General features: G+C 32.4%; 2 protein-coding genes across 5 annotated transcripts in view; one reads left to right on the plus strand and one right to left on the minus strand.

Annotated features, from left to right (window-relative positions):
* Positions 1-14,004, plus strand: part of LOC126775937 (putative epidermal cell surface receptor) — a 40,226-nt gene extending 26,222 nt beyond the window's left edge. For 2 of the 3 annotated variants that reach the window (XM_050498122.1, XM_050498123.1), the window contains exons 3-18: positions 3,965-4,443; positions 4,518-4,704; positions 4,899-5,028; positions 5,308-5,455; positions 5,601-5,979; positions 6,324-6,540; positions 6,845-7,053; positions 8,778-9,102; positions 9,404-9,602; positions 9,891-10,027; positions 10,488-10,678; positions 11,077-11,305; positions 11,574-11,677; positions 12,103-12,270; positions 12,621-12,704; positions 13,120-14,004. In XM_050498122.1, the coding sequence (XP_050354079.1) occupies positions 3,965-4,443; positions 4,518-4,704; positions 4,899-5,028; positions 5,308-5,455; positions 5,601-5,979; positions 6,324-6,540; positions 6,845-7,053; positions 8,778-9,102; positions 9,404-9,602; positions 9,891-10,027; positions 10,488-10,678; positions 11,077-11,305; positions 11,574-11,677; positions 12,103-12,270; positions 12,621-12,704; positions 13,120-13,127 (3,194 nt within the window). In that variant the 3' untranslated portion in view covers positions 13,128-14,004. The remainder of the gene's footprint in view (positions 1-3,964; positions 4,444-4,517; positions 4,705-4,898; positions 5,029-5,307; positions 5,456-5,600; positions 5,980-6,323; positions 6,541-6,844; positions 7,054-8,777; positions 9,103-9,403; positions 9,603-9,890; positions 10,028-10,487; positions 10,679-11,076; positions 11,306-11,573; positions 11,678-12,102; positions 12,271-12,620; positions 12,705-13,119) is intronic. The other variant, XM_050498124.1, reaches the window with a different exon arrangement.
* Positions 14,005-15,729: 1,725 nt separating this feature from the next.
* Positions 15,730-24,906, minus strand: part of LOC126775961 (neuroendocrine convertase 2) — an 81,112-nt gene continuing 71,935 nt past the window's right edge. For both annotated transcript variants that reach the window (XM_050498190.1, XM_050498189.1), the window contains 7 exons: positions 22,061-22,173; positions 21,271-21,471; positions 20,544-20,619; positions 19,169-19,326; positions 18,400-18,564; positions 17,905-18,022; positions 15,730-17,531 (listed from right to left, as the gene is read on the minus strand). In XM_050498190.1, the coding sequence (XP_050354147.1) occupies positions 17,358-17,531; positions 17,905-18,022; positions 18,400-18,564; positions 19,169-19,326; positions 20,544-20,619; positions 21,271-21,471; positions 22,061-22,173 (1,005 nt within the window). In that variant the 3' untranslated portion in view covers positions 15,730-17,357. The remainder of the gene's footprint in view (positions 17,532-17,904; positions 18,023-18,399; positions 18,565-19,168; positions 19,327-20,543; positions 20,620-21,270; positions 21,472-22,060; positions 22,174-24,906) is intronic.

Consider the following 24,906-nt stretch of genomic DNA (forward strand, 5'->3'; position numbering starts at 1 on the left):
GTGCGTCTGTTTTTTTTTTTAAATCAGTTTTTACATGATAAATACATTCACTAATCTCCAGTGAAGCGGCATTGTGGAAAAAACTCAATTTGTTTAATAGAAGTGATCTACTCTATCAGTAGGATATATATTGGTTATTATTGTTCGTATATATAAGGCGTTATGTAATAAATTAAAAGCCTGTAACTTTTATTGTGAGATTAATAATTCTAAATGTATGAAAACTCATATTGGCGAACTTTTTTATTTCCAGTAAGCTTAACGCCTTAACTTAGTTAACTATAAAGCCTTCACGACATCAATTATTTAAATTATTTATTAATAATAAAGCACCAGCATCTACATAGAATAACCGTCAAGAAACTTGGACATAATTCTTTTATAATGTATGTAACATTAGGTATTCGGGTAAATATATATATAACTAGCTTTATAATCAGCAAATAAAAAAAACAATATCCGTTATATATTTGTCGGAGTAAGATTAATATTAACATATTAATTAATTCAATGCTAATTCGAAATAAAGCCGTTTAAAAATATGAATCGTGTTATTATAGTTAGTATGTTGTAACACACTGTAGTTATAAGTAGTTTTGACTAAAGCCAAAAAATAGTTATATTTTCTGTAAGGGTACCATCTGACTATAGATTCTTAGTACAAAAACACAGTGTTATGCATATTAACGCCATAGACGGCTTCCAAACGCTTTGGGTCGTGTCTCTAATTATTTCAAACCATGAGCGTAAGTGTCGAGTCTAGTGTCAGTACAAATTGTCAAAATTAATAAAATCCTACACAGGAGCACAGTTTGTCGACTATTGTAGTGACGTACATGGTTTTCGTTACTGTATTGACCGCTGACGATGTGTCTCTGGGCGTTGAAACGTGGATCAGATTTACGTTGTCGGACATTACGTTTAGCGTTTAATAGCCTTACAGAAATTAAATTAACCGAACCTAATTTAACCTATTAAACTACTATAAAATTCAAATTATTCCTAATTTGGATTACCCTAAATCATATGTTTCTATTGGGGATTCTATAGTTTTACCGGACGCCAATAAATTCGTCCAGTCATACGAAATTCGAAAAGTCATTATTTTTATATACTTTTTAATCTGTCCTTAAGCTATAGCTCAAGACCCTTTCTGTAGTTCATCAAATTTATTATTATTATTCATAGTACTTTCTATAGAGTTCAGTCAAAAGTAGTTTTGACCGGGAAATAGTTCTGACTGTAACTTAATATATAAACCGATTAAAGCCGGATGCACGATGCGTTTACGCAACACTGCCTTCGTAACACGTTATTTACGCATCAAATTAGTCACTGGCATTTAGCACGATCTCGAAGTTTTCACAATAAAAAAAGAAACACTAACATCCTTACAAAGATGGGATTCTTATTTAAATATGTTCCTTGAGAAGGTGACCTTTTTAAATTATCAGTGTTAGATAAGCATGACTACATAAAATTCTTCCTTTTGCAAATATTTATCAAAATAATAAATTATATATTAATAAATAGCCCTTAAAGCTTTGAATTAGGGTATTTTTTTTATTTACGTCTATGGTCTTAATTTTATATTGAGACATATTTCGTAACTTTCACCTTAGAATGGAATAGGTTTAAGTTCAAGTTAGAATATATATACATATATTACGGCTTCCAATGTCCAAGCCCGGACTAAGAGATCCCCTATTCCGAAGCAGTTTTAGTATTTTATTATTTCCGGCTGGGTGGCGCCCCTCAGATGTCGCCGCCTTTTAGGCCTAGGCATAAATCCAGAGCTGCAAAGTTAATGTCTCCTTATTTTTTTGCTGTCAAAAATTTAGTTTTCTTGATCAAATTAGTATAAAGAAAACGTAATAAATATCAAGAAATTTTTAAAAATAGTAAATCAAAATATCTCATAATCAGCTAGAATATTATTAAAGTTAAAGCCGTGGACCTCTTTAACTTACAAGTTTTACATAAACAAACGGATTTTTCAATAAACAAAATAACAAAGTTTCAATTTGTTACTGTTTCAACGCCAGCACGTCTGCACAGTAAATGTCGGTCAATACCGCATTGTGAATGGGCCGTGGTAACTATTGAACGTAAACACTGTCAAACCGGTTGTGCTTTAAGCTTTATGCGTCCTTTAAATGACCTAGTTCGATAGCCACGAAGATTAAGGTCGTTGCGACAATCCGTAAGCAATAGCATGCTATAAATCTTGGCACGGGTCAAGTCACGTTTATATTTGTACTAGTTTCTTGCTTAACTCGTGTGAAACCATTGAAATATTTCAAAGAATGATTATGAACCTATAAATTTTCCACCAAAACTTAATCGTACTACGTTTTAATTAAACACGCAGATACATTTTAAATTTTAAAAATGAAATATCGATTGAATTCCATGCTCTTCATTAAATGTATATTAAGAAATGAACAACAACGACAATACGAATCATAATCGCGTGGAATGATTGAGATAATTTTAGTAGCATTACCTCGAAACATCGCTGTTCTAAATCTTTGGCGAACTGTTGTGGCGTCCGTCCACATATATATATACAAACCACTTACATAAACACTTAGGTATATACAATATAAGGTCGACGGTCGACATAGCGTAATATGGGCGTTCAATCTTTTTAATCTTACAAAATAGATCAATTTTTTTGCTAATTTAGTCTTTTATACATTAATGCTTACTTGAATTTATTTATTTGCGACATAATTATGCTTTAGTAGAAGGTAGACGTAAGAATTTAATCAGCTGGTGTGTTGATCTAGTCGATCGTTCAGTTTCTATTATTACAAGGATATAAAGTAAAAGGCTTTATTATTATTTAGATAATTCTAAGAAATATACATGTAACGGTCTAGTGGTTAGAACGCGTGAATCTTAACCGATGATCGTGGGTCCAAACCCGGGCAAGCACCACTGAATTTTCATGTGCTTAATATGTGGTTATAATTCATCTCGTGCTTGACGGTGAAGGAAAACATCGTGAGGAAAACTGCATGTGACTAGTTTCATTGAAATTCTGCCACATGTGTATTACCAACCCGCATTGGAGCAGCGTGGTGGAATAAGCTCCAAACCTTCTCCTCAAAAGGGAGAGGAGGCCTTAGCCCAGCAGTGGGACATTAACAGGCTGATATTGTATATACATGTAATGAATAGATAACGCCAATATCATGTCAAGTTTTGCTCAATTGCAATATATATTTCACTCAGCTATTTTAAGAGTTGTAATAACATATATATTTTTTTATAATATTATATACACATTCTAAAATATCTAGGCGAAAATAATATCGATCAGATTACATTGGTAGTAATACCGATCCCAAAAAAAGAACCGCTGTGTTGACCAAGTTTTAGTAATAGTTTTCAAACAGTCAATTTTGATGATTAAAACAATTACCGTTAGTCAAGATCGAGTAGTAGTTGAGTTAAGTTGATTCAATTTATTGAGTGACAACTACCACGCTCTATTTATAATATTGCAAAATTGATAATTAAAAAATCCAACGACAATATCTAATTTAATATTAGATTAGTTTAACCTAATTAGGTTAACACTACTTTCTTTTCATATAAGTAATATATTTTAGGGTAATATTTTTTTTATAGAATAGGAAGGCGGACGAGCATATAGGCCACTTGATGGTAAGTGGTCATCAACGCCCTTAGACATTGGCATCGTAAGAAATGTTAACCATCGCTTACCGTTATCGCCAATGCGCCAACAACCTTGGGAACTTAAATGTTATGTCTCTAATTACACTGGCTCACTAACCCTTCAAACCGGAACACAAGAATACCAAGTACTGCTGTTTTGCGGTAGAATATCTGATGATTGGGTGGTACCTATCCAGACGAGCTTGCACAAAGCTCTACTCACCAGTATAAATATAAGCTTAAAAATGATTAACAAATGTAAATGTGCATTTTTTAGGTAAACTAACGAGCGACGATGATGATTCAGGGTCGACTTTATCGCCGATAGTACCAACAGTTGTTGAAGTCATTACCTCTGATATAACTACCACTACAGCAGCACTCACGCGTTCAACTGTAGAAGAAATTCAACAAAACAAAACTGATGTTAAAACAACAACTGAGGTTAATGAAGTCTCTGAACCTGCAGCTAAGCCTAAACCAAGATTACTTAATTTAAGTGTAGATGAATTACAAAATTTTGCCAATATCTTACACAATCAAACCAAAGGAATAAAAAGCACATTTTCGGATCTAAGCGATGTTAATTTGGATGAAGACGAAGATGAGACACCAAGGCTAAGAGGAGATGAGCCAAAAAATAGACACATAACAGACAAATTCTATTCAAACCTTAAAGCTCCTTTCAATCCGTTATTATCCGTCGATAGATCAGAAGAAATTGAAACGTGCAAGGAAAATGGTGTTACTTATAAGGTAAGAAAGTGGTAAATTAAAACATTACAAACTATTAACTTAGAAACATTCTTATTTTACAATCTACTAAACAGATTGGTGAGCATGTAGATCGCGGTTGCGAGGAATCATGCGAATGTACTGCCGGTGGTACCTTTGAATGCGCACCAAGATGTCAACATCCTTACATCCGTCGAGGTAGAAGACTCACCGATCCCTTATGCTTCGAGTCTCCGGTAGACGACTGTTGTTCCATAATTGCATGTGCAACTGGAAATGGGGGTAAATATTTAATATATATTATGTATTATATTATTGACAATTACAATACTTTGATTTCTTCTTCTTGATTAGATCACATAAGATAATTTAACCACTTATAATTAACATCGATTACAATCTTGTGATTCAATCGGCCCTATTATAATGAGTAAAAATCATGCTTACAAATAATTTAATTAAATATGTTAACTTAGATCCAAAACTATCGACCCTGGAGGTGTGTCGTTATGGTAATCTTACATATCCGGTGGGCGGGAAGTGGAATATCGGCTGTGAACAAACGTGCACTTGCGAACAGAACTCGGTCGTCACCTGTAAGCCAAGGTGAGTGAGCCGTTACGTAACATATCTGGAGATTTTAGTGAGTCATACCTCAATCAAGCATAAATAATTAACATTGGTAAATGAACCTTTTTTTATTGATTGTTTTTGCTTTTTGTTAATATTGTCAACAAGTATTTCAATACGAATAAACTTTTATAAATCAGTTTAACTGACAAATTTAATTAAAAGATTATTTGTGTAATTCACTTAACTAATTAGGTTAAGTTCGGTAATTATATTACTTAAATTTTTGATACGATAAACATAATACTATTATAGATGCAAGCGTTTGCCACAATCTGACAAATGTATTAACGTACAAGACCCAAATGATGAATGCTGTGAGATGCAAATTTGCGACGTCTCTCAAGACGTTCACGAAGAACCAGCTGAAAATATAACAAGTTCAACTTCATCCACGACTGAAGTAAGTAGAAATTTAACTTTATCTATTGGTCAATATCCGTACCATCTTTATCTTCCATCTTTTAATATAAAAAAATTCATCGTCATATAATTGATATGTATTTTTTAAATCATATAAATCAAGTTTATTTTTTTTTATTTTGTAGATGCCGAGGCAACCTCAAGATTCAATTAATCTTCCCATGTCACCGATGAGACCATTAGTTCTCTCAGAACCTATTGGTTCCGTCAAAGTACTGCAAAATAATAGCGTCCAAGTTAATCTAATGCATATGAATAACAGCGATGATCCGGTTCATTTATTAATAAGCGGTGATGGGGGCAAAACATACAGTGATGTAGAATTGAAATATTCCAATTTAATATTAAATTTGGAAGGCGGTAAAGATTACGTCTTAAAAACAAAAGAAACTGGAACGAAATTTAATTTTACAATAACAGCTCTGGATGTTGGTAATGAAGTAGAGGAACCATCAAATGGAACGAACGTTGGATGTTATCATGATGGTCAATTTTATGCTATTGGTAAGTTGAGTTTAATACTATTCATAAATGTTAATTTTAAACAACATGCATATTTCACGACAAAAGGCTAAATAAAAAAACACATACTTTTATATTTTCCTATCACACATGTATATGTATATATGACAAATTAATGAGGATAACAACACAATATTATGAAAATAAAATATGCAGAAAGGAAATAACGTCCTTTTCCCAAATGAAATGAGGACAAATGTATAAATTTTGTATTAATGATTAAAAGAAATGATCATGTTTATATAATGCACAACATTAAATATAATATAGACTTATATGATAAAAATACCTGGTTACAATGTTTTTGTTATTTTTTCTTATTCCAGGGGAAGAATTCCAAATAGGATGCAGTGAACTCTGTGAATGTACTGGACAAGATTCTCGGGAATGTGCTCCACTGCTTTGCCCATCCCATGTAGGATTAGAATTGGTGTCAAAGGGTTGTGTTCGATGGGCACCAAATCCACCCCCAACACCACCGAACTGTTGCCCGAGGACTGCAAGATGTCTAAGTGATGGGACTTGTCACTATAAAGGTGTAGCGTAAGTATTTTCATTTTAATAATAATCAATGTTTTGCTCATTAGTATTAATTTACTCATTAGTATATTGTATTGTGTGTGATTGGAAATATTTTGAGTATTATCAAAGTACATTTTCTGGTATTATATAAATAATTTCGTTTATTATGGCTGGTATATACATTATATACGTATATACGTTACGTTTATATATAACAGAGATGTCAAGCATAATTAATTACCCTTATGGGTATCGCCTTGAAAGTAGGCTGATAATATTCAAGATCTGCCGCTGTGTTCATTTTATTGAACGCACGTTTTTTTAGAATCCCAAATTGGAGCGAAGTACCGGTCACGCTAACGGGATGTGAAGAAAACTGTTTCTGTGAGAATGGTGAGCTAGACTGTGAGGCAGCATGTGCGCCGCTACCACCAATACCTCCTCAAAACCTAAGATGTCCCCCCATGCATCGACCAGCACCAGTGAATATATCTGACGAGGACTGCTGCAAACAATGGGGTTGCCTTCCTCATGGTAAGAACAATATGTTACTGAAGCATGTTTTATACAAGTATGCTTATAAACTACTAAGAATAGCATCAATTGGCGTCGCTTTGTGTTGATCATCACATTATTAGCAAATTCATGTACATTATTTTATACTAAGATGCATTATTATTACAGCAAAAACTAAACATCATTAATCATTATCATACAAGGTTGGAAGTTTTATATTTATGTCATTTATATTGAGCATGGTATCTTTTATGTAATAGCAATTTGCATGTTTGCTAATCATTCGTCGCACATTATTGCTTACAGCTGGAAAAATGAACGCATCGACTTTTCAGACCAACGCTATGCCGACACACGAACAGACAATTATGAATTACGTGACACCGGTGGTACCTGTTATCCCAGCAGTTACTACTTCTTACCTTCCTACACCACCTCAGACTACCGAATTTTATAGACGATTAACTCCGATTAAATCTAATTTACCAATATTTTTTAAAACTGTAGTTCCTCATATAAGTCACAATGACAATATTACGTTCATATCAAATAAATCGCTAAATAATGTACTTGGTGACAATATAACAGTATTTACTCCAGAGGATATTGACTCTCCATTTAAAATTATTCAACCTGAACCTCCATTGGTAACTAACAAAGTTGGTAGCGAGGACGCGTCTCACTCAAAGAGTTTTGTCACTCCCGTTTTATCTAATCACTTTAAAAATTCTCTATTGAGTAACACAGACTCGATGTCTAATTTAAATTCTCATAAACCACTTAATATAATCATATCAGATGGAAAACTACATGACGTTATTCAAAATTTAAAATATGGTAATAACGGGAAATTAAATGATCATGATTCATTTATTAAGCAAATAAATGAAAATGCATTCGTTAAAAAGCATCCGTTATCACAAATAGATAATTTAAATTATTTTTCGCCTGTTTATGACAAAAAGAGTTCCGGTTTTATCCACAGTGATCCATATAAGCCTACTAAGGCTTATTTTGAACCAATAGTCCAGATAAAAAATAAAACAACAGATCAATATGTACTTCAAGGTCCATTAAAAATATTTTCTAATCAAAACGAAAATCACCTTAACCACATTGTTTACAAGTCACCCGAAAAACAAATTACTCAAATGACACACAAAGATATAAAGATTTCAGGAATAGGTAACTTCGAGTCTTCTTTTTGGAGAAAAAACACGGGAACTCATTTATTAACCAAAGAACCTAACCCTTACGAGACCGTTTTACTCAGATCTTCACCGAATGTTAAACCTGAAATGAAATCGACAGTTGATACCTTTTCAAAGGATATTCCAATAGTTCCCACCAAAACATATTCCTCCCTCGATCTAGAACGTATTCTGAACCAAATGCAGTTAGAATCGGAAGTCAATAGAAACCTTGGACGATCGGCGCATAAAAGCCGTGGTACAATTTTGTTAGGTCAGTGACCTTGCCATCAATAATTTTTTTTGTTTGGCCTTAATACCTTAATATTTCTGACAGAAACTGACTTTCATCTTTTGTGACCGACTATTTCTGCTCGCTTAACGGTTATGTATAAACCGCAAAATTCATTCCACCTTGCTTTTTTCATACCACTGATACTAATTAACCATTATATTTGGTGTGAAGCGTAAAATATATATTGTAGAATTTTTGTCTCCAAATGATTACAAGCATCAATTTCGTACCATTATATTATTTTATACAAATTACAGGTCAGGTTCCACCGGGATTTCCTACGAACCAACAACAAACACCACCTCAATTTCTCCCAACCGTTCCTCCTGTTAATCGCTACCCTCATGAAGATATTGCTGATTATGAACAAAACAATATACATCGTCCTAATAATCCTGTAGAACCTTCTTTGAATGGAATACCACCAGGATTACCCATACCAGGTTTTGGCGACGATAACAAAAAACTATCGGTGCTATCGTTACAAAGCGACTCGGCAACGAGCATAAAGATGCTCTTTGGCTTACCATCGGTTCTGGTTGGATTGCAAGGCAGTGTGGACTTGAGATATACGGATTCAGCGTAAGTTGTTTATTTCTGGAAGTCACTTATTAACTGAAAACTTTTTTGACTGCGATTTAATGCACATGTGAATGACGGATAGCGATCGATGAAGACGTAACTTTATAAAGATACGACTTTTATAAGTAACAGGTCTTTAAGTAAAAAAATTAATGACATTATGATATTCTGTTACTAATCTGTTAGAATGTCAATTTATATGCCGACTGTTAATTTTAAATATTGAAATAGTAGATTGGAAACATTTTTTATTTATATCGACCAATAAAAATGCTTAACATAATTCTGTTTTTATATAAAGGGATGATGATATATCTCAATGGTACTCGCAAGTCTTCGCCCCAGCTGACGAGATTCTTACCACACCTCGGTTGGAGTTCCGACTGACTGATCTGAAGCCATCCACTACGTACAGGATTAAAGGAAAACTTTACCTACACAATTTGCCAGTAGAACCAGAAAGCGAAATTTATACTGTGAAAACCCAAGATCTACCAACTGTAAGTTTTCGTTTTTACTACGAACTTTTCAGCCTAACCTTTATTTCATTGTAAGCTTAGTTGTAAATATATACATTTATTTAGCAATAAAGGTTAGCAAGGGCACGGACACATAGGCATAGTCATACCGACAATTCAACAAGAATAAGATATTAAAATACCAGCATTTTAGAAGAAATTTGTAGAAATCTTACCATCTCAAGTATCCTCTGTGATGACAGTAGCAGCTATAATTAATATGTAAGGTTAATAAAGAAAAACATAAATGTTTTCATTATGTATGTGAAGGTACTGCCTCCTCAAGAAAAACGTAAAGAAATCGATTGTAAGCTGTCGGTTGTAGACGTTAACGACACAACAGCACACGTAAACTGGAGGCATTTCAATGAAGAGGAACTGCAATTTATCGATGGCATACAAGTCAGGTAATATTAATATTATTATATATATTATAATAGAACAAAATACATTTAGTTTTGCCTTTCCGCTGTAAGGTGCCCAAAATATTAAAGTTCAAGTATTGAGCCTCTGCACTATATTATGTAAACGATATATATATATGGCATGGCCTTGGATTATATGTATGTTAATATACGTATTCATGTGGTACCGACGTAATTATTGAACAGATTTTCTATGAATCAATTACAAGAGTAAGTTTCCATATTTAACATAAATTAAAATAAGATTATAAATACAAATAATAAAGACAAAGTAGAAATGCAAAAAATACAAGAAATTGCGAAAAATGTTTAAAGGACTAATCTAAACTAAACGCGAATCAAATGTACTGTTTTCATTTTGTGTCAAATGAAAAATTGTAAATTATCATCATGGAGTTTGTTATTGAGTAAATAATTTCAAGGTTCATATATTCATTTTCAGATATCGTCCAACGGGTACTCCTATCTACAGTATGACAGAACTTCTGCACCACAGCCGATCGGCTGCTGAGCTGCGAGAGCTGCGGCCTGGTAGTCGGTACGAAGCGTCGTTGGTATTGATACCGCCTCCACGCGCCACCACCGAATTGCACGATCCAGGGATTGTAGAATTTACCACAGCTCCTTATATTGGTAGGTTATTAATAATTTTAGGTATGAGGATTTGTCTTTAGACTGACTTAGGAATTTCTGGTAAAGCCGCTGAATTTAGGCTGATTATTTATTTATTATTATCGTTACTCTTCGACAAGACATGTTTGATCCACATTATTTATTTATTTAAAGAAAAAAAAAATACATTTGGACAATGACAAGCAGTGCAACAAAAACAAAAAATGGTCTTACAGTGCACTGTGGGTACAAGAACGGTAGCAAAATACATATTATAAAAAGATCAGTTGATTGTAATTATAAATAAAAAGTTCTTTGGTATAAAATCATAATATACAAATTGTGTGTGCATATTTCACCTATGTTTTATACATTAATTTAATTCTTAATTGTTACATATGGACAATCATATTCTTCAGACCCTTACGCCTGGTCGGTGACGGTGGAGGCGCGAGCAGTGGGGTCGGAGGCAGCGGAGCTGACGTGGCGCGGAGTGCCGGCGCCAGCTGAGCGATGGGTGCGCGTGTACCGCGGCGCGCACGCCTGTGCCGATGACCGCTCCGAGCGCACTGAGCACGACGCCTTCCGCCTCGTGCGACGCGATACGCCACAGACCATTACACTCACGGGGCTGCGGCCCGACGCAAAGTACGCTACCTGTTCTCTTTCGACTGAATAAAGCGAAAATATTTAACCTCTAGACCAGTGATGTTAAGTATATCACTTAACATCCATATTATTAGTTTTTCTTCTATTTTTCCAAACGGAAAATAGACGATTTCTTTAAATTATAAAAGTATTTTTTTGACAATAACTATGGTCATGGAAATGGTCTTACATATTACAAATAAGGTATAAAAAAATTAATTAATAAAGCCAGATTATTGTAATATATTTAAATTAATTGTAATTCTAGATGTCGAGTGTGGTTGGAACTATTCCTTACGAACGGCAAAGTGAAGACCAGTAACGTATTGGAGATTCACACGAAATCCTTGGACTCACCGGAACCCATCGACAGTGAGTAACGTTTTAAGTTTACTTTTATAAATGGATCGTGGGTGATTTTCTTAACACATTGATTCCTAATGTCAATATGTCAATACAACAACGTCACTTAAAACCCTCTAAAAGTTATTCTTTTATCAAAGATCTATCAAGTTTGACTGTTTTTTATACTATGTATAAGAAATGTATGAATACAATGTGACGATATATATCCCGACATATGTAAATGTATGTATGCAAGTTTCCTTATGAAATTATCCTACATCGGTTTAATTTAAATTAAAGCTAAAGGGTTAATGTCAGCTGGTAGTAAATAGTGAAAAAATGCCACTGTTATTTAATAATAAAAATGGATTTGTCTCTTTCTGATTTCGCTTATATTATTCCTAGATTTTTTTTTAAATTTGTTTTTATATGTCATCATTTTAATTTTTTAGATGTAATAGAAGCATCATCAGTGGCTGGTAGCCGAGGAGTTCCCCGAGGGGATTACTACGGAGCGCTAGTGGTGGTGGGAGTGATCGCCGCCCTTGGAGCTCTTACCTCGATTCTGTTACTGCTGGTCGTGATCCGTCGCCATAGGCCGCGATCTGTGCCAATCACGTGTGAGTAATGTGTATACTATTGGAATTGAAATACATATAATATAAATATAATATTTACAAAACTAGATCGTTTCAATTTGGCACAAATTTGTTATATTTTTGTTTACTAAAATGACAACAAAACTGTTGGCCTATTTTTAATTTAGATTATAAAATTTAATCGATATTTATCGTAAAATTATATTTAAGATCGTAATACAATATTAAAGATCGACATTACATCAAAATATGTATCTAAGTGTGCTAATAATAATTTAATCAATCACTCGATTTCAGTAAAAGTTGCCTTATCTTAGTTTTTGCTTTTTTTTCTCGTAATTTATTGCACTTACTAGATGGTATCGTTTTAGCTGTGCCATCAGCTCCCCGAGAGTCATCTTTACCCCCTTACGATAATCCGGCGTACAAATTAGAATTACAGCAAGAAACAATGGGTATGTACACCTTTGAATGTATACCTTTGAAACCTTTTAAAATATTGTTTTTTTTCTTATATATAAAACAATATTATATTGTAATAACCGTAACCGTACCGTAACAGCCTGTGAATGTCCCACTGCTGGGCTAAAGGCCTCCTCTCCATTTGAGGGGAAGGTTTGGAGCTTATTCTTCCGTGTTTGGGTTTTGTCCAAGGGTTTGAACCCACGATCATCGGTTAAGATTCACATGTTTTTACCACTGGGCCATCTCGGCTCATTGTAATAAGCCATATACAATGAGCCGAAATGGCCCAGTAATATAATATAATATAATATAAATATTATAATATAAATAATTTTTAAGTTCCTTAATTTTTTGTGAGTTAAATAGCAAATTTTAATTGAAATATGTATTTTTTTTATTCACCAGATCTCTGACAGTTAAGCTCCCGTGAGCACTTGAAAGGGCTCAACGGGATTTCCGAACGGAGCGTGGACGTTCAAAATGGCCGACCATACAACGAAATGGGCGTCTAAGCAATGTCCCGCGCAATATATTATAAAATACCTGACAAAGATAATTTATTTTCAGTTAATCTCCCTTCACGTTAAATTTAAAATCTAAATATGTATTTATAACTAAAAATAATTTTGATTATTATTATCTATGGTAACTATTTGAAAGTAATATTTTGGACTAACCTTATAGAATTGGGTTTCATTTTGTAAAAAGAGATTGAATAAAAATTAGTGCCTTATCGCATAATATTTTGTAAATAGTGTTGATATATAATATTATTACTAAGTAGATGTAAAATATTACTAAGTAAGACGGTAATTCTCTGTATTCAGAACGGTTTTTTAATAAGCATTATTTAAATATTAATAAATAAAAAATGACGAGATGCATTTTATTCCTATTGATATGTTTTATTATTGTTTATACACAATATGTTTATATTTTAATGATAAATGTAAAATTGTCTTGAGAAATATATAATTTCAACAGCCAAAGTCATATTATCTCTATTGTAAAAAATGGTTTTGAAATAATTCTTTGAAAAATTGAATGCACTCTGAGGATTAAATCATGACATATACGTTTGATAGACTTATTATACAACCGTTTCATTTTAACGTTTCGGCTACTAGGACGCGTTTCTCAATGACTAAGTCCCCCTTTGATGATTCAAGTTTAAATTATTGTAAAAATAAAATAAGTAGAAAATCATTTTTTAAATATTGCTGTTGTTTTGCACCTATCTCGTTACCTAGTTGAGAAACATTAACTTTCGATTTATTGCAGTTTTAAGTTGTTAATAAAATAGTTCTTATTCATTTAGATTGTTATTATAATATCTAGTGAAATAAATCTTTACACATATCTAAAAGATTTTTTAAGACCTACTTTATTGAATTTTACTACTGATGGCCGATGGATGAAGCCAGGCTTCCAAAAATTCGGATTTTTTTTTGAATTATTAGTTAATAAAAACTTGGCACTTTTGGCGCTGCTAACAATACAAGCTAGTTCGGCTTAAATTACAATTTTACTCATTTTAAACCGTGGTTCAATTCATTTTTTGGTTCCTCGGTCGTAAAAAAAACATATTTCTATTCCAGCCTTCAAAGATGACACATGAATTTGAAATTCTTGTCACGTTTTAATACGTAAGTAGATAAAAATAAAGGGAAAGGATGATCGATTACAAAAACATCGTTTAATTCAAATACAACACCAAATCACATTATATTTTCTATAATAGTAATACATAATAGAATTCTCTTTATATGATTTAACTTATTCTATCTGTTCTACTCTGTAATAAAACTACTATTCATGCCCATTAAAAACTATAATAAAGCTATTCGGATATAATAGAACAAAGACTGACAGTTTTATAATTTATTATTTTATAATATTAAGAAAATATATAAAGAGTCAGTTTGAAATTTCAAATAGACTCGAAAAGGTTTTAATCTTTGCTATACCTTTTTAATTTACTATTTAACGATTCTTGTGTTCATATTATATTTTGCGTAATTAGGTAATTACCTAAACTCTCACAGTACTTACCTTTGAAGAAAGGTAAGTGCTGTAAAATTATGTTCAAATGGCCTTGAACTAGCTGGGATAATTAAGGCCATTTGAAGTTACGTCAAAAATGTAATATATTTTCAAGACACTATAGTAACAATAAAATATTACATATTAAAAAACAATTTAAACAAATAATAACGAGTAGTTTCTGGCTGAATATAATTGGAGAATCAAGATTATTGTATAAATTGAACAAATAAATTTTGCTCAACTTCTTGCTACTAATTATACAAGATAGAGACAATATTTATAACCATGTTTTAATTTATCATTTTGCAAATTTCAACACTGATATGTTTCCAACAATATGATCAATATTTTGATTTAAAGAAATTGAACAAAATTCATTACAACATAAAAAAGATACATATATTTTTTCTTGCTATTTAATTTTACGAATATAAAAATAATAAATGCGTTGCTACGACTAGAATATGAACATTGATTATAAGTGATACATAAGATAATTACTTTATTTATTAAATATTTGTAATTTTGTGTGCAGCTTTTAAAGATCTGATATATTTTGGATGTTATTTGATGACGTTGATTATTACTTTGGAAAAATTAAAGCAAAAGATCAAAGTTTACAAATGATGTGAAAATATTCAATCAATATGAAGTATGTTATGATGAGCGATTTAGAAAAATATATTTCATTAAATTTTAAAGACATATTAAATGTATTTGAGTTGCATATCATTTCTTATATATTGCATAGTAGGTATATCTATGAACGTTTGCTTCATGGCCCCTCAGCTATTTAACTTTAGAAGGTGTATATCAATTATTTGAAAAATAATTTCTATACCTACAAACTTTTTCAAAATTATTTAATATTAGCCACTTTTGATTAAGCAATAAAATGTAACCGTACGTTTTTTTTGTATTTATTACATAGGAGGACTATGTAAAATAAAAAATAAAAAAGGGCAAATTTTGAACACAAAAGATAGCAGATAAATAAAGTTAAAACAAAACACATGCGTAATTAAATTATACGCTAATAATATAGATCTATTTTACATGTCATATGATTCGTTTTTATTAAGGGATGTAATATGATGACGCTTATGTAGGTATATGAAACGGTGAGTTTGAATGAATATAATTTGTATTAAGAAAATTGTATTACCAATATGATTAAAGATTATTTATTTTGGAAGTAAGTCTTGCTAGAGATATCTACAATCTACCACCCAAAGATCTAGAAATGAAAGGAGTTTTTTGACATTTATATTTTAATATCCAAAAATTATCTCAGAGGTAGTTTTATTACGAATTTAAATTCTTCAGTCCGGTTGGTCATTATTTAAATAAACAGAAATATACATATATATAATTATATGTATGAGTAAACACATTCATTTGGTATATAGTCCAATTTTGATTTCAATAAAAAATCGCTCAATTTATACTTTATAGAATACAGACGAGAATTTATTTTTAAAAACAATTTCAAGTTTCATTTTAATACACTTACGTTGCAAAGATAGCAAATTTGTTTTACCGCTCTACGAGCATCATACACATACAATACACAACCAAAAAAAACTACCACCAACAATGATTATTTATCAGATTTATCTATATTACTTTGCGTATATATATTAAACTTTGCGTGTATATGAATGAAAAAAAAATTATCACAATTACAGTATTATAGGATTTATGCGTAAAATAATTATTGAAATTTGTAGGCACGTGAGACAGCAATAAATAATTTGCAATTAAAAAGTTTGTCTACAATAACAGATTATAAAAAAAAATTGAACAAAATTCATGTTTTAAAGCCTATTCTGACCAAGAACCTCATTCAGATGTAACAAAGAGCGTCGTAGGGCTATGAGTGCCTCTGGCAAGCTTTGTATATTATGCCCACGTTGTCAAGAGTGTGGCAAGCAATAGAATTTGACAGAAATTATGTATGTTAAGCTATAGTATATAAGCTATATCATAAATAACTGCAAGTTTGTCAAATGGCCTACACGCTTACTGCAAAGTGCATATCTGCAAAGTCCCTTAAAGGTTAGGTCCCTGGCAGCCTCCTGGCCCCTACAACGCCAGTAACAAGTCATCGTTATCCATCATATGTCTCATACCCTTATTAGCATTCCAACATTCAACTCTAATATAGATGAAAATATTAGGTACGTTAATCCGCGCACTATGAGAATGGAATATAACTTTGTCGAAGTAAATCGGACATTAGTTATCGAGCGAAAGCAAAGTAACTCTGAACTATAACTTTCCAACATAATTGTATGTGTGTTAGCGTTTATATGTATGTATAACTGCAAACATCCATACAAACAAATAAGTAACGACGTCACGCGCTCATCGACGCGTGTTTGCCGACGCTACCACACCCGGGCGGCCCACGCGTGTATCAGTTCCAAACGGTCGCATCCCATTTTGATCGCGAGCGGATTATACATCTTAACACTCATCAATGGCATAAAAAAGCGTAAGAAATCTTCGAAAATTATTATAATCTCAAATCATTAAAATTGTGCAAGAATAAAAATAAATCAATCCAATCATTTCTAGATCGTCGTAATCAGTATCTATTTTTCGATCGCGTTGTCCTCATGAGCCTTCTTGACGACGGCTAGCTTGGAATGTGGGTCCTGGGGTTGCAGCTGCGCATAAGGGGGAGCTCGTGTGCCGTGCAGCACCAGCGACCAGCCCCGCAGCCAGCCAGATGCGGAACTTGGTCCAGAACCGCCGGAGAAGCGAGCCTGTAACATATATAATAAGAGATAAAATTTATTTCAGTATAATTATTTTGTTTTATTATATGTATAATGTAGTTGTGAATGAAAAGGGAACCAACTTTACTTATTTATTATTGTTAACATTGCATTACCTGTTTAAATGATTTCTAAGCATAATGTCTTAGTTATTTTTGCATCAAGTCGGTTATTATAAGAAAATATTTCATAAATAAGTTTATAAAACCTTTGTCATTATCAATATAAGTATCGAAAATCGTCAAGGCAAACTAATCAATAAACAAAAACAAGGAAATAGAGTTTATACCAAGAGGGTTGATGACCTTTATTGTTATTTTTTCTTAGGTTATGCCTAAAACCAAATCACATTAAGCCGAACCTCAAGCGTCCAAGTCCCCTGTGGATATTCGCCCCAAGTATGAGTAGTCATAAATGGCCACTTAGTAAATCCGTCACGGCTGTCATCATCGTTAGCTCGCCTGCTAAGAATCATCGATCTAAAAATATTCAAACATATCAAACCAATTTCCATTGTTTGTTACTAAAATTTTTACTTGAATAGAAGTAAAGTAACATTAACTTTCCCACTGCTGGTCAAAGACTTCCCCTCTTTTTGAGAAGGCTAAAGCTTATTCCACCTTTTACCCTAAAGTGGGTGAATACACATGTGACAGAATTTCATCCTACGTGGAATCCAACGAGCATGAGCTGAATTACACACACAAATTCAATACTAATAGTGTTACTTATGTGGGTTTAACCGCAAATTTCTGAGTTCTAGCCACTTTGCTATCTAATTAATATTTACTTGATGTCTTAAAATTAAAACAAGTACTGGATAATAACATATGATTCATTTATGCTAATAGAATACCTGGTTCCCATAGGACTTGTTAAAAAAAATTCAAGATCTCCTCGACGCGTCGCGTTCGCACTCACTACTGCTTGAACATGCTCCAAATATCTGACTTCGCTAGGTGATCCTGCACACGCCGTGGTTTCAATTTGTAGTGTTATACTATCTTCAGATGGGATTTCGCTGAAAAATTTACAAATTCACTTATGTATATTATTGTACAAAATAATATGTTTACTTGGTGGTAGGGCAAGCCCGTCTGAGTAGGTTCCACCCACTCATCAGATATTTTGATTATAGTGAGTTTGAAGAGTGAGCCAGTGTAACTACAGGACTCCCTTGTTCCTGTAATTACACTAGCTACTATCTTAGTTCCCAATGTAGGTAGTGCATTGGCGATGTAAGGCATAGTTGATATTTCTTATATCGTCATTGTCTATGAGCGGTGGTACACTTACCATCAGGTGGCCCATTTGTCAGTTTGCCTATCTGTTTCATAAAAAAGTATATTTAATAGAATAGAAAAGAAAGAAATAATGCCAAAAACAATCCCTTTACAGTCAATCCTTAGCTGAACAGAAATTATACGGTAAACAATACGTAATAAAACCAAAAAATTATATTGATATCAACAATAAGAAAATAGATACTCACAATACATAAACTTAAATATAATATTTATTTTATCCTTATCAAGTTTTTCTTAAGATTACAAAAATAGTCCAAAAACACTTTTGCAACCTTAAAAAAAGAGGAAGATATATATTACTATTTCTTAAAAACTTACGTATGAGTATTGACGGAGCCAGCTTCACAATGGTACCGCGGTGGGACCGAGCGCCAGTTAGCTGCTAACGCAGTCATAGCACCCGCATCAAGAACGCCAAAACCGAAAAGGTGATTGAACTCTAACCCAACGCCGTTCATAGTCCAATGAAAACGACCCTGAAATGCATTGACTAATAACACAAATATACCGCTATGCGCAAATAAAGTAGGCTTAAATAGCATTTAGTTCTCGCTCAATTTTTATATCATTTCATTTACAGTTAATAAATCTTCGGATTAAGTTAGAAAAAACGTGCCGAAATTTTTCTAGTCACGAAAACAATTTTTTAAATATATTATTGACGCATGCGCGTTTTATCGGTTTTATTCATTTTGAGCATTTCTAATTTCAGTGATTTTTTATATGAAATAAGTTGTTAACGAGTAATTTATTTCCATGTTGCCGTTATCGATTATTACAATGTAGCTCTTTATAAACATTGTAGAGAAGCTTATCAATAAACGTAATCTACGTTTCAATCGGTGATAAGCAAATAGTAGCATCTATAATAACTGAACTACAACGACAGGATCAGATTTGAAAGTATAAAAAGCGCGTAAGCAACAAAAGAGGACACGACTAATTTATAAAACCAAAAAACCAAATGGCTTCACAATATTGCGATGACTTACTTAAGACAATCATAAGTGAACTCATAAAGCACCAAAAATAGACTATGTTGAATAAAATAATTAGAGAAATTTATCTTTGTAAGATTTTTCGACGAATAAAATTCAGCAGAATGAATTTTCAACGCATGAATTACAGTAAATAATTTAAGAAAACTTTTGTATATAACTGTTTTAAAACTGATCGTATAAGTCTTTGCGTCTGAACAATGTAAAATCAATAAGCCCAATCAATACTTTTTATCTAAATACAAGTAACTTGTACTTATTCTGCAATAAAATTCTATAATGTGATGAGCCGGTTGGCGTGGTTGGTAGAACACTTGGCTTTCACGCCGAAGGTTGTGGGTTCGATTCCCACCCAGGACAGACATTTGTGTGCATGAACATGTCTGTTTGTCCAGATTCTGGGTGTAATTATCTATATAAGTATGTATTTACAAAAGAAAAGTAGTATATGTAGTATATCAGTTGTCTGGTTTTCATAGCACAAGCTTTGTACAAGCTTAATTTGGGATCAGATGGCCGTGTGTGAAAAATGTCCCAGGATATTATTATTATTATATTATTATAATATAATATAGAAATCTCTGGGTCATTTTTATTTTCTGAATTCGAAAAAACTTTGTTAATTATATTCAGCAGTTACTACAAAGTATTTCAATTATGCAATTATATTTGTTAATTATGTATTTGTTGCTTACCTTTGCGTCGTATAAGGAGTTTCTTTTAGAAGTTAAGACCGTCAAGTGCTGAATATCTCGCCATGTCAAATTTGGGCTAAAATAAATAAAACTAATTAATCTTAATTACAATATATTTATAACTTTAAAATGTTGCAAAAATTATTTCATGAAGATAACTTCTGAACATAATTGCCTTAAATATTTTGAAATTAATAAAATATAGCAACTGTTTTTGCTTGACAATATTTCTTCGCTTTATTCACATTGCCATGCAAAACATGACATCATAATTTAATTGAAAAATGATTCCAAATTATGTGTAATGTAAGTGACGTTGACGAATGTTTGTTGCTCCCATATTTCGCAACTATTAAATCTTCCAGTAACGCTACGTATCATCTACGATCGATACAAACGCTCACGTCACGAGGATAAATGATTATGATTAACTTGGTATTAATAGCCACACGAACCCATTATTAGCAATGGGTGTGACGTTAAGTGCCAATATTTTCGTCATTTTATGAGTAAGGCTATGTTGTTTTCTGAAGTAAATACTTTAGTAAAATTATATTGTTATTGTTTTTGTCTCGACTAACGTTTATTTTAATGATTAATATATTTATGCATAAAACCAACTTTTAAGTTCTGGTATAATTCGTACATGAAAAAATAACTGACGATTGTATTGAAATTTTAAGCCAAATAAAAGATTAATTAAAGAATGTACAAAAAAATTACAAACTTCGCGTGAAGGGCCAAAGCGAATACTCCAGCCGCCTCAGGCGCAGCAGCTGACGTTCCAGAATGAGTCGCTGTACATTTCCCGTATAGATCTGTCGTTGCTACCCCCGTGCTTGGATCTCGTGCTCCGTTGCTAAAAGTACTTGCGAGGGTTGATGAGCAAGACTCATCGTAGTGGGCGTTCTGGCCGTCATTTATTGCACTGAAAACATGCTTACAGGTTATTTCAGTCCTTACGTACTTGCCACCCACACACAGCTTTATTTAAACAGCTACGTGAATTCTTAAATATCAAGAAACTTGCAAATATTAAATAAATGACAATCATAATATTTATAAAGTTAAAAATAAAATTTAATTTGATGGTAGGGCTTTCTGCAATGCCGTCTGGGTAGGTACCATCCACTCGACAGATATTCTACGTAATATTGTTGTGTTCCGGTTGGAATGGTAAATAAGCATGTGTAAGTACAGGTATTTCCCAAGGATAGTGGTGCTTTGGTGATGTAAGGAATAGGTTATAAAATGTACCTAAACATTATTTCAAATGGCAACAAATAGACAGTTAAAAGACTTATAATGATATTATATGCTGCCAAAATTAAAACTTGCATACATTTTTTTTATATTTATAAGTATATATTTCAGTCATTAGAATTAATAAAATTGTCATTGTTATTAGGCTGCATTCACTCGCACTTACTATAATCCGATTATCAAACAATTGACCTCTTTGTTGTATACGTTAGAAATTTTGCAGTCTTAAATAACGTTATCGTATAATATATTACCTGTTTATTGATACCGTCCACATGGAAGCCGCGTAACCATCACAGTTGCAGTCATCATCTTCACCACCGTCACCGCTTGCCCACACATATATGTTACCCAATCCATTTCGCCCCTTAGAATACAAGAAACAAACAAATCAATTGAGTTCTATTGAAATATATATATATATACTGGTGTGGGCTTTGTGCAAGCTCTTTGGTAGAGCTTTGTGCAAGCTCGTCTGGGTAGGTACCACCCACTCATCAGATATTCTACCGCAAAACAGCAGTACTTGTTATTGTTGTGTTCCGGTTTGAAGGGTGAATGAGCCAGTGTAATTACAGGCACAATGGACATATAATCTTAGTTCCCAAGGTTGGTGGCGTATTGGCTATGTAAGCGATGGTTGACATTTCTTACAATGCCAATGTCTAAGGGTGTTTGGTGACCACTTATATATATATTAAAGTTAAATTGGTTCATATTGTTAAGAAATAGAGAAAATTAGTATCATAGCTATGCGCGAGGATAGACATAAAAAAATTACCATGTCAGAGCAAGAAGTTTATCTGATTCAATAAACGTAAATATAATACCTATAAAATAATTAAAAATTTGTTATTATATCTTATTACGCCTTCACATTACTGAACGGAAGTTTTCTCCAAATTTGAAATTCAAGCTAGTACCCTCCGCTTTAAGCGTTACTGCTACACCCCCTTGCGTCGTAACAGAAACCCTTATCAATTTAAAATCGAACTTGTAGTAATAAGATAAGTATGTTCGATAAAACAAACTTTAGCTTTACAAAATAATATATATACCCTATAAATTGATATTAATAAATATTTGATATTTTTTTGTAACAAAAGATTAATTCGGTTATTTTTGTTGTATCATATAATAACTCGAACTAGCTTGTTCTAGGCCCGAGGGAAATACGTAACATCTTCAAGTTGTTATCAGCCTACGTTTTGGGAATACGATCATTAATAATGTTTTTGTTTTATTAACAAAATCGAAATAACAAGTTTAGTTACAATCTTCTAAATATAACGTAGACGTATTTAAACAGTATATTATTTTGTGTAATACAAATATATATATTTTAATTGGAGGAAAAGAGTACCTACTCAATTTCTTGTCGTTTCTTCTCGGATGAATCTACATTCCAAATGATTGATTGCTTCAAAAAACTTTATTTGAGTTTGATGTAATCTTAGTTCAATCCAATCAATGGACTATTAAAATTTTAATCTTTTTAAAGAGCAACATTTGTGATAACGCAGACTTTTTATTATATCAGTTGGAGAGGAAAAATTCAACCAAATAATATTTACAAATAGGTACTTTATTTACTTGAGTAGCGTATGCCATGAAGACTTTCGGAATGCTAATTTTTTTTGATTTAATAGACAAAAATAATTATAATATTAACGAATTTATACAAATTAATTATAAATGATATACATAGGCCATCCTCGAGAAACATTTTATCGATTGGTGAAATGGGGAAAAAAAACCCTACAATGGTTTCTGAAATAATCAAATACATACATACAAGGCGAGAAACTTGATAAGAATATCTAAGCTAATGAGATTTACCTATACATATAACTTATGCATCGCGTTTCGGAGAAGGTTTTAGTATATAATATATTATATAAAAAGGTACACTTTTTCAAACGCTTTCAATTTAGACTAAAGACGTGACAAGCGTAAATTTCATATTCTTGTATTTATAATAAAACAAACAATAAGTAAATATAATAAATAAATGCTATTACAAACAAACATAACATTTACCTGACATTGCTTACATTCTCAAGTTAAAATATATATAATAAACATATTACAAACAATTTTGTACACACAAACCACAAACGAGAGAATACTTTAAGGAAGTTAGATTTCGCTCGGAAGGTTTTCAGAGTTCAGAGGTTTTGGCTGTAAACAGTCTTTTGTTGTTGTTTGAAATATTTTGGAAACGAAAAAAAATACATAAAAAGATTTTGATAAGTTTTCATTTCATTGCCGAGCCGAGATGGCACAGTTATAAATTTTAACCAATGATTGTGGGTTCAAACCCAGGCAAGCAACACTGAATTATCGTGTACTTAATTCATTGTGCTCGGCGGTGAAGGAATACATCATAAGTAATCCAAGCATGAATCGAATTCCATACTTTAAAAGGGAGACGAGGTCTTAGCCCACTTTTAGTATTTACAGTCATATTTCTATCATTAAATGATACTGATGATGTCGTTCTGACTTTCGGATACAGAGACTAGCCAAAGAAGGAAAAGATAGTCCAGGGATGACACAAGTGCACTTTCCATTTCAATCTTATAATTTGATGAGTCTAACCACTTGAGGGCCCAGTAGACGGTGCCCAACAGTGGTTGGAAAAAGTAAATTCTAATAGATGATTCTATGTCCAAACGGTCAAGCACCATTGAATTTTCATGTGCTTAATTTGTGTTTATAATTCATCTCATGCTCGGCAATGGCGGATGATAACCTGCCAAGTGTATCCAGCAACCGACAATTAAATTACAAGGTAATTAAATATAATTGAATAATTATTCCAACATGTAATGATTGTTTAATTAATAAAGTCCTTATCTATAACAATTAAAATAGTATCAACAAAAAAGCAAACGATTTAGATAACTGTGTTTTTTGTTATGTCACAAATCGAAGTCGTAACTAAAAATAAATCGTTTTAGAAAAGAGAACAACAGATAATGTTATCTTATAAGAGGCAATTATATAGGCTATCTTGAACGCTAAAAGGTGTAGAGTAAATAACTCAAATATAACACAAAAATGTGTGTTTTCATAAACCCACGACTTTACGATGTAA

The sequence above is a fragment of the Nymphalis io genome, chromosome 19 (assembly GCF_905147045.1).
Source record: "Nymphalis io chromosome 19, ilAglIoxx1.1, whole genome shotgun sequence".
In the NCBI taxonomy this organism is placed as follows: Eukaryota; Metazoa; Arthropoda; class Insecta; order Lepidoptera; family Nymphalidae; genus Nymphalis; species Nymphalis io.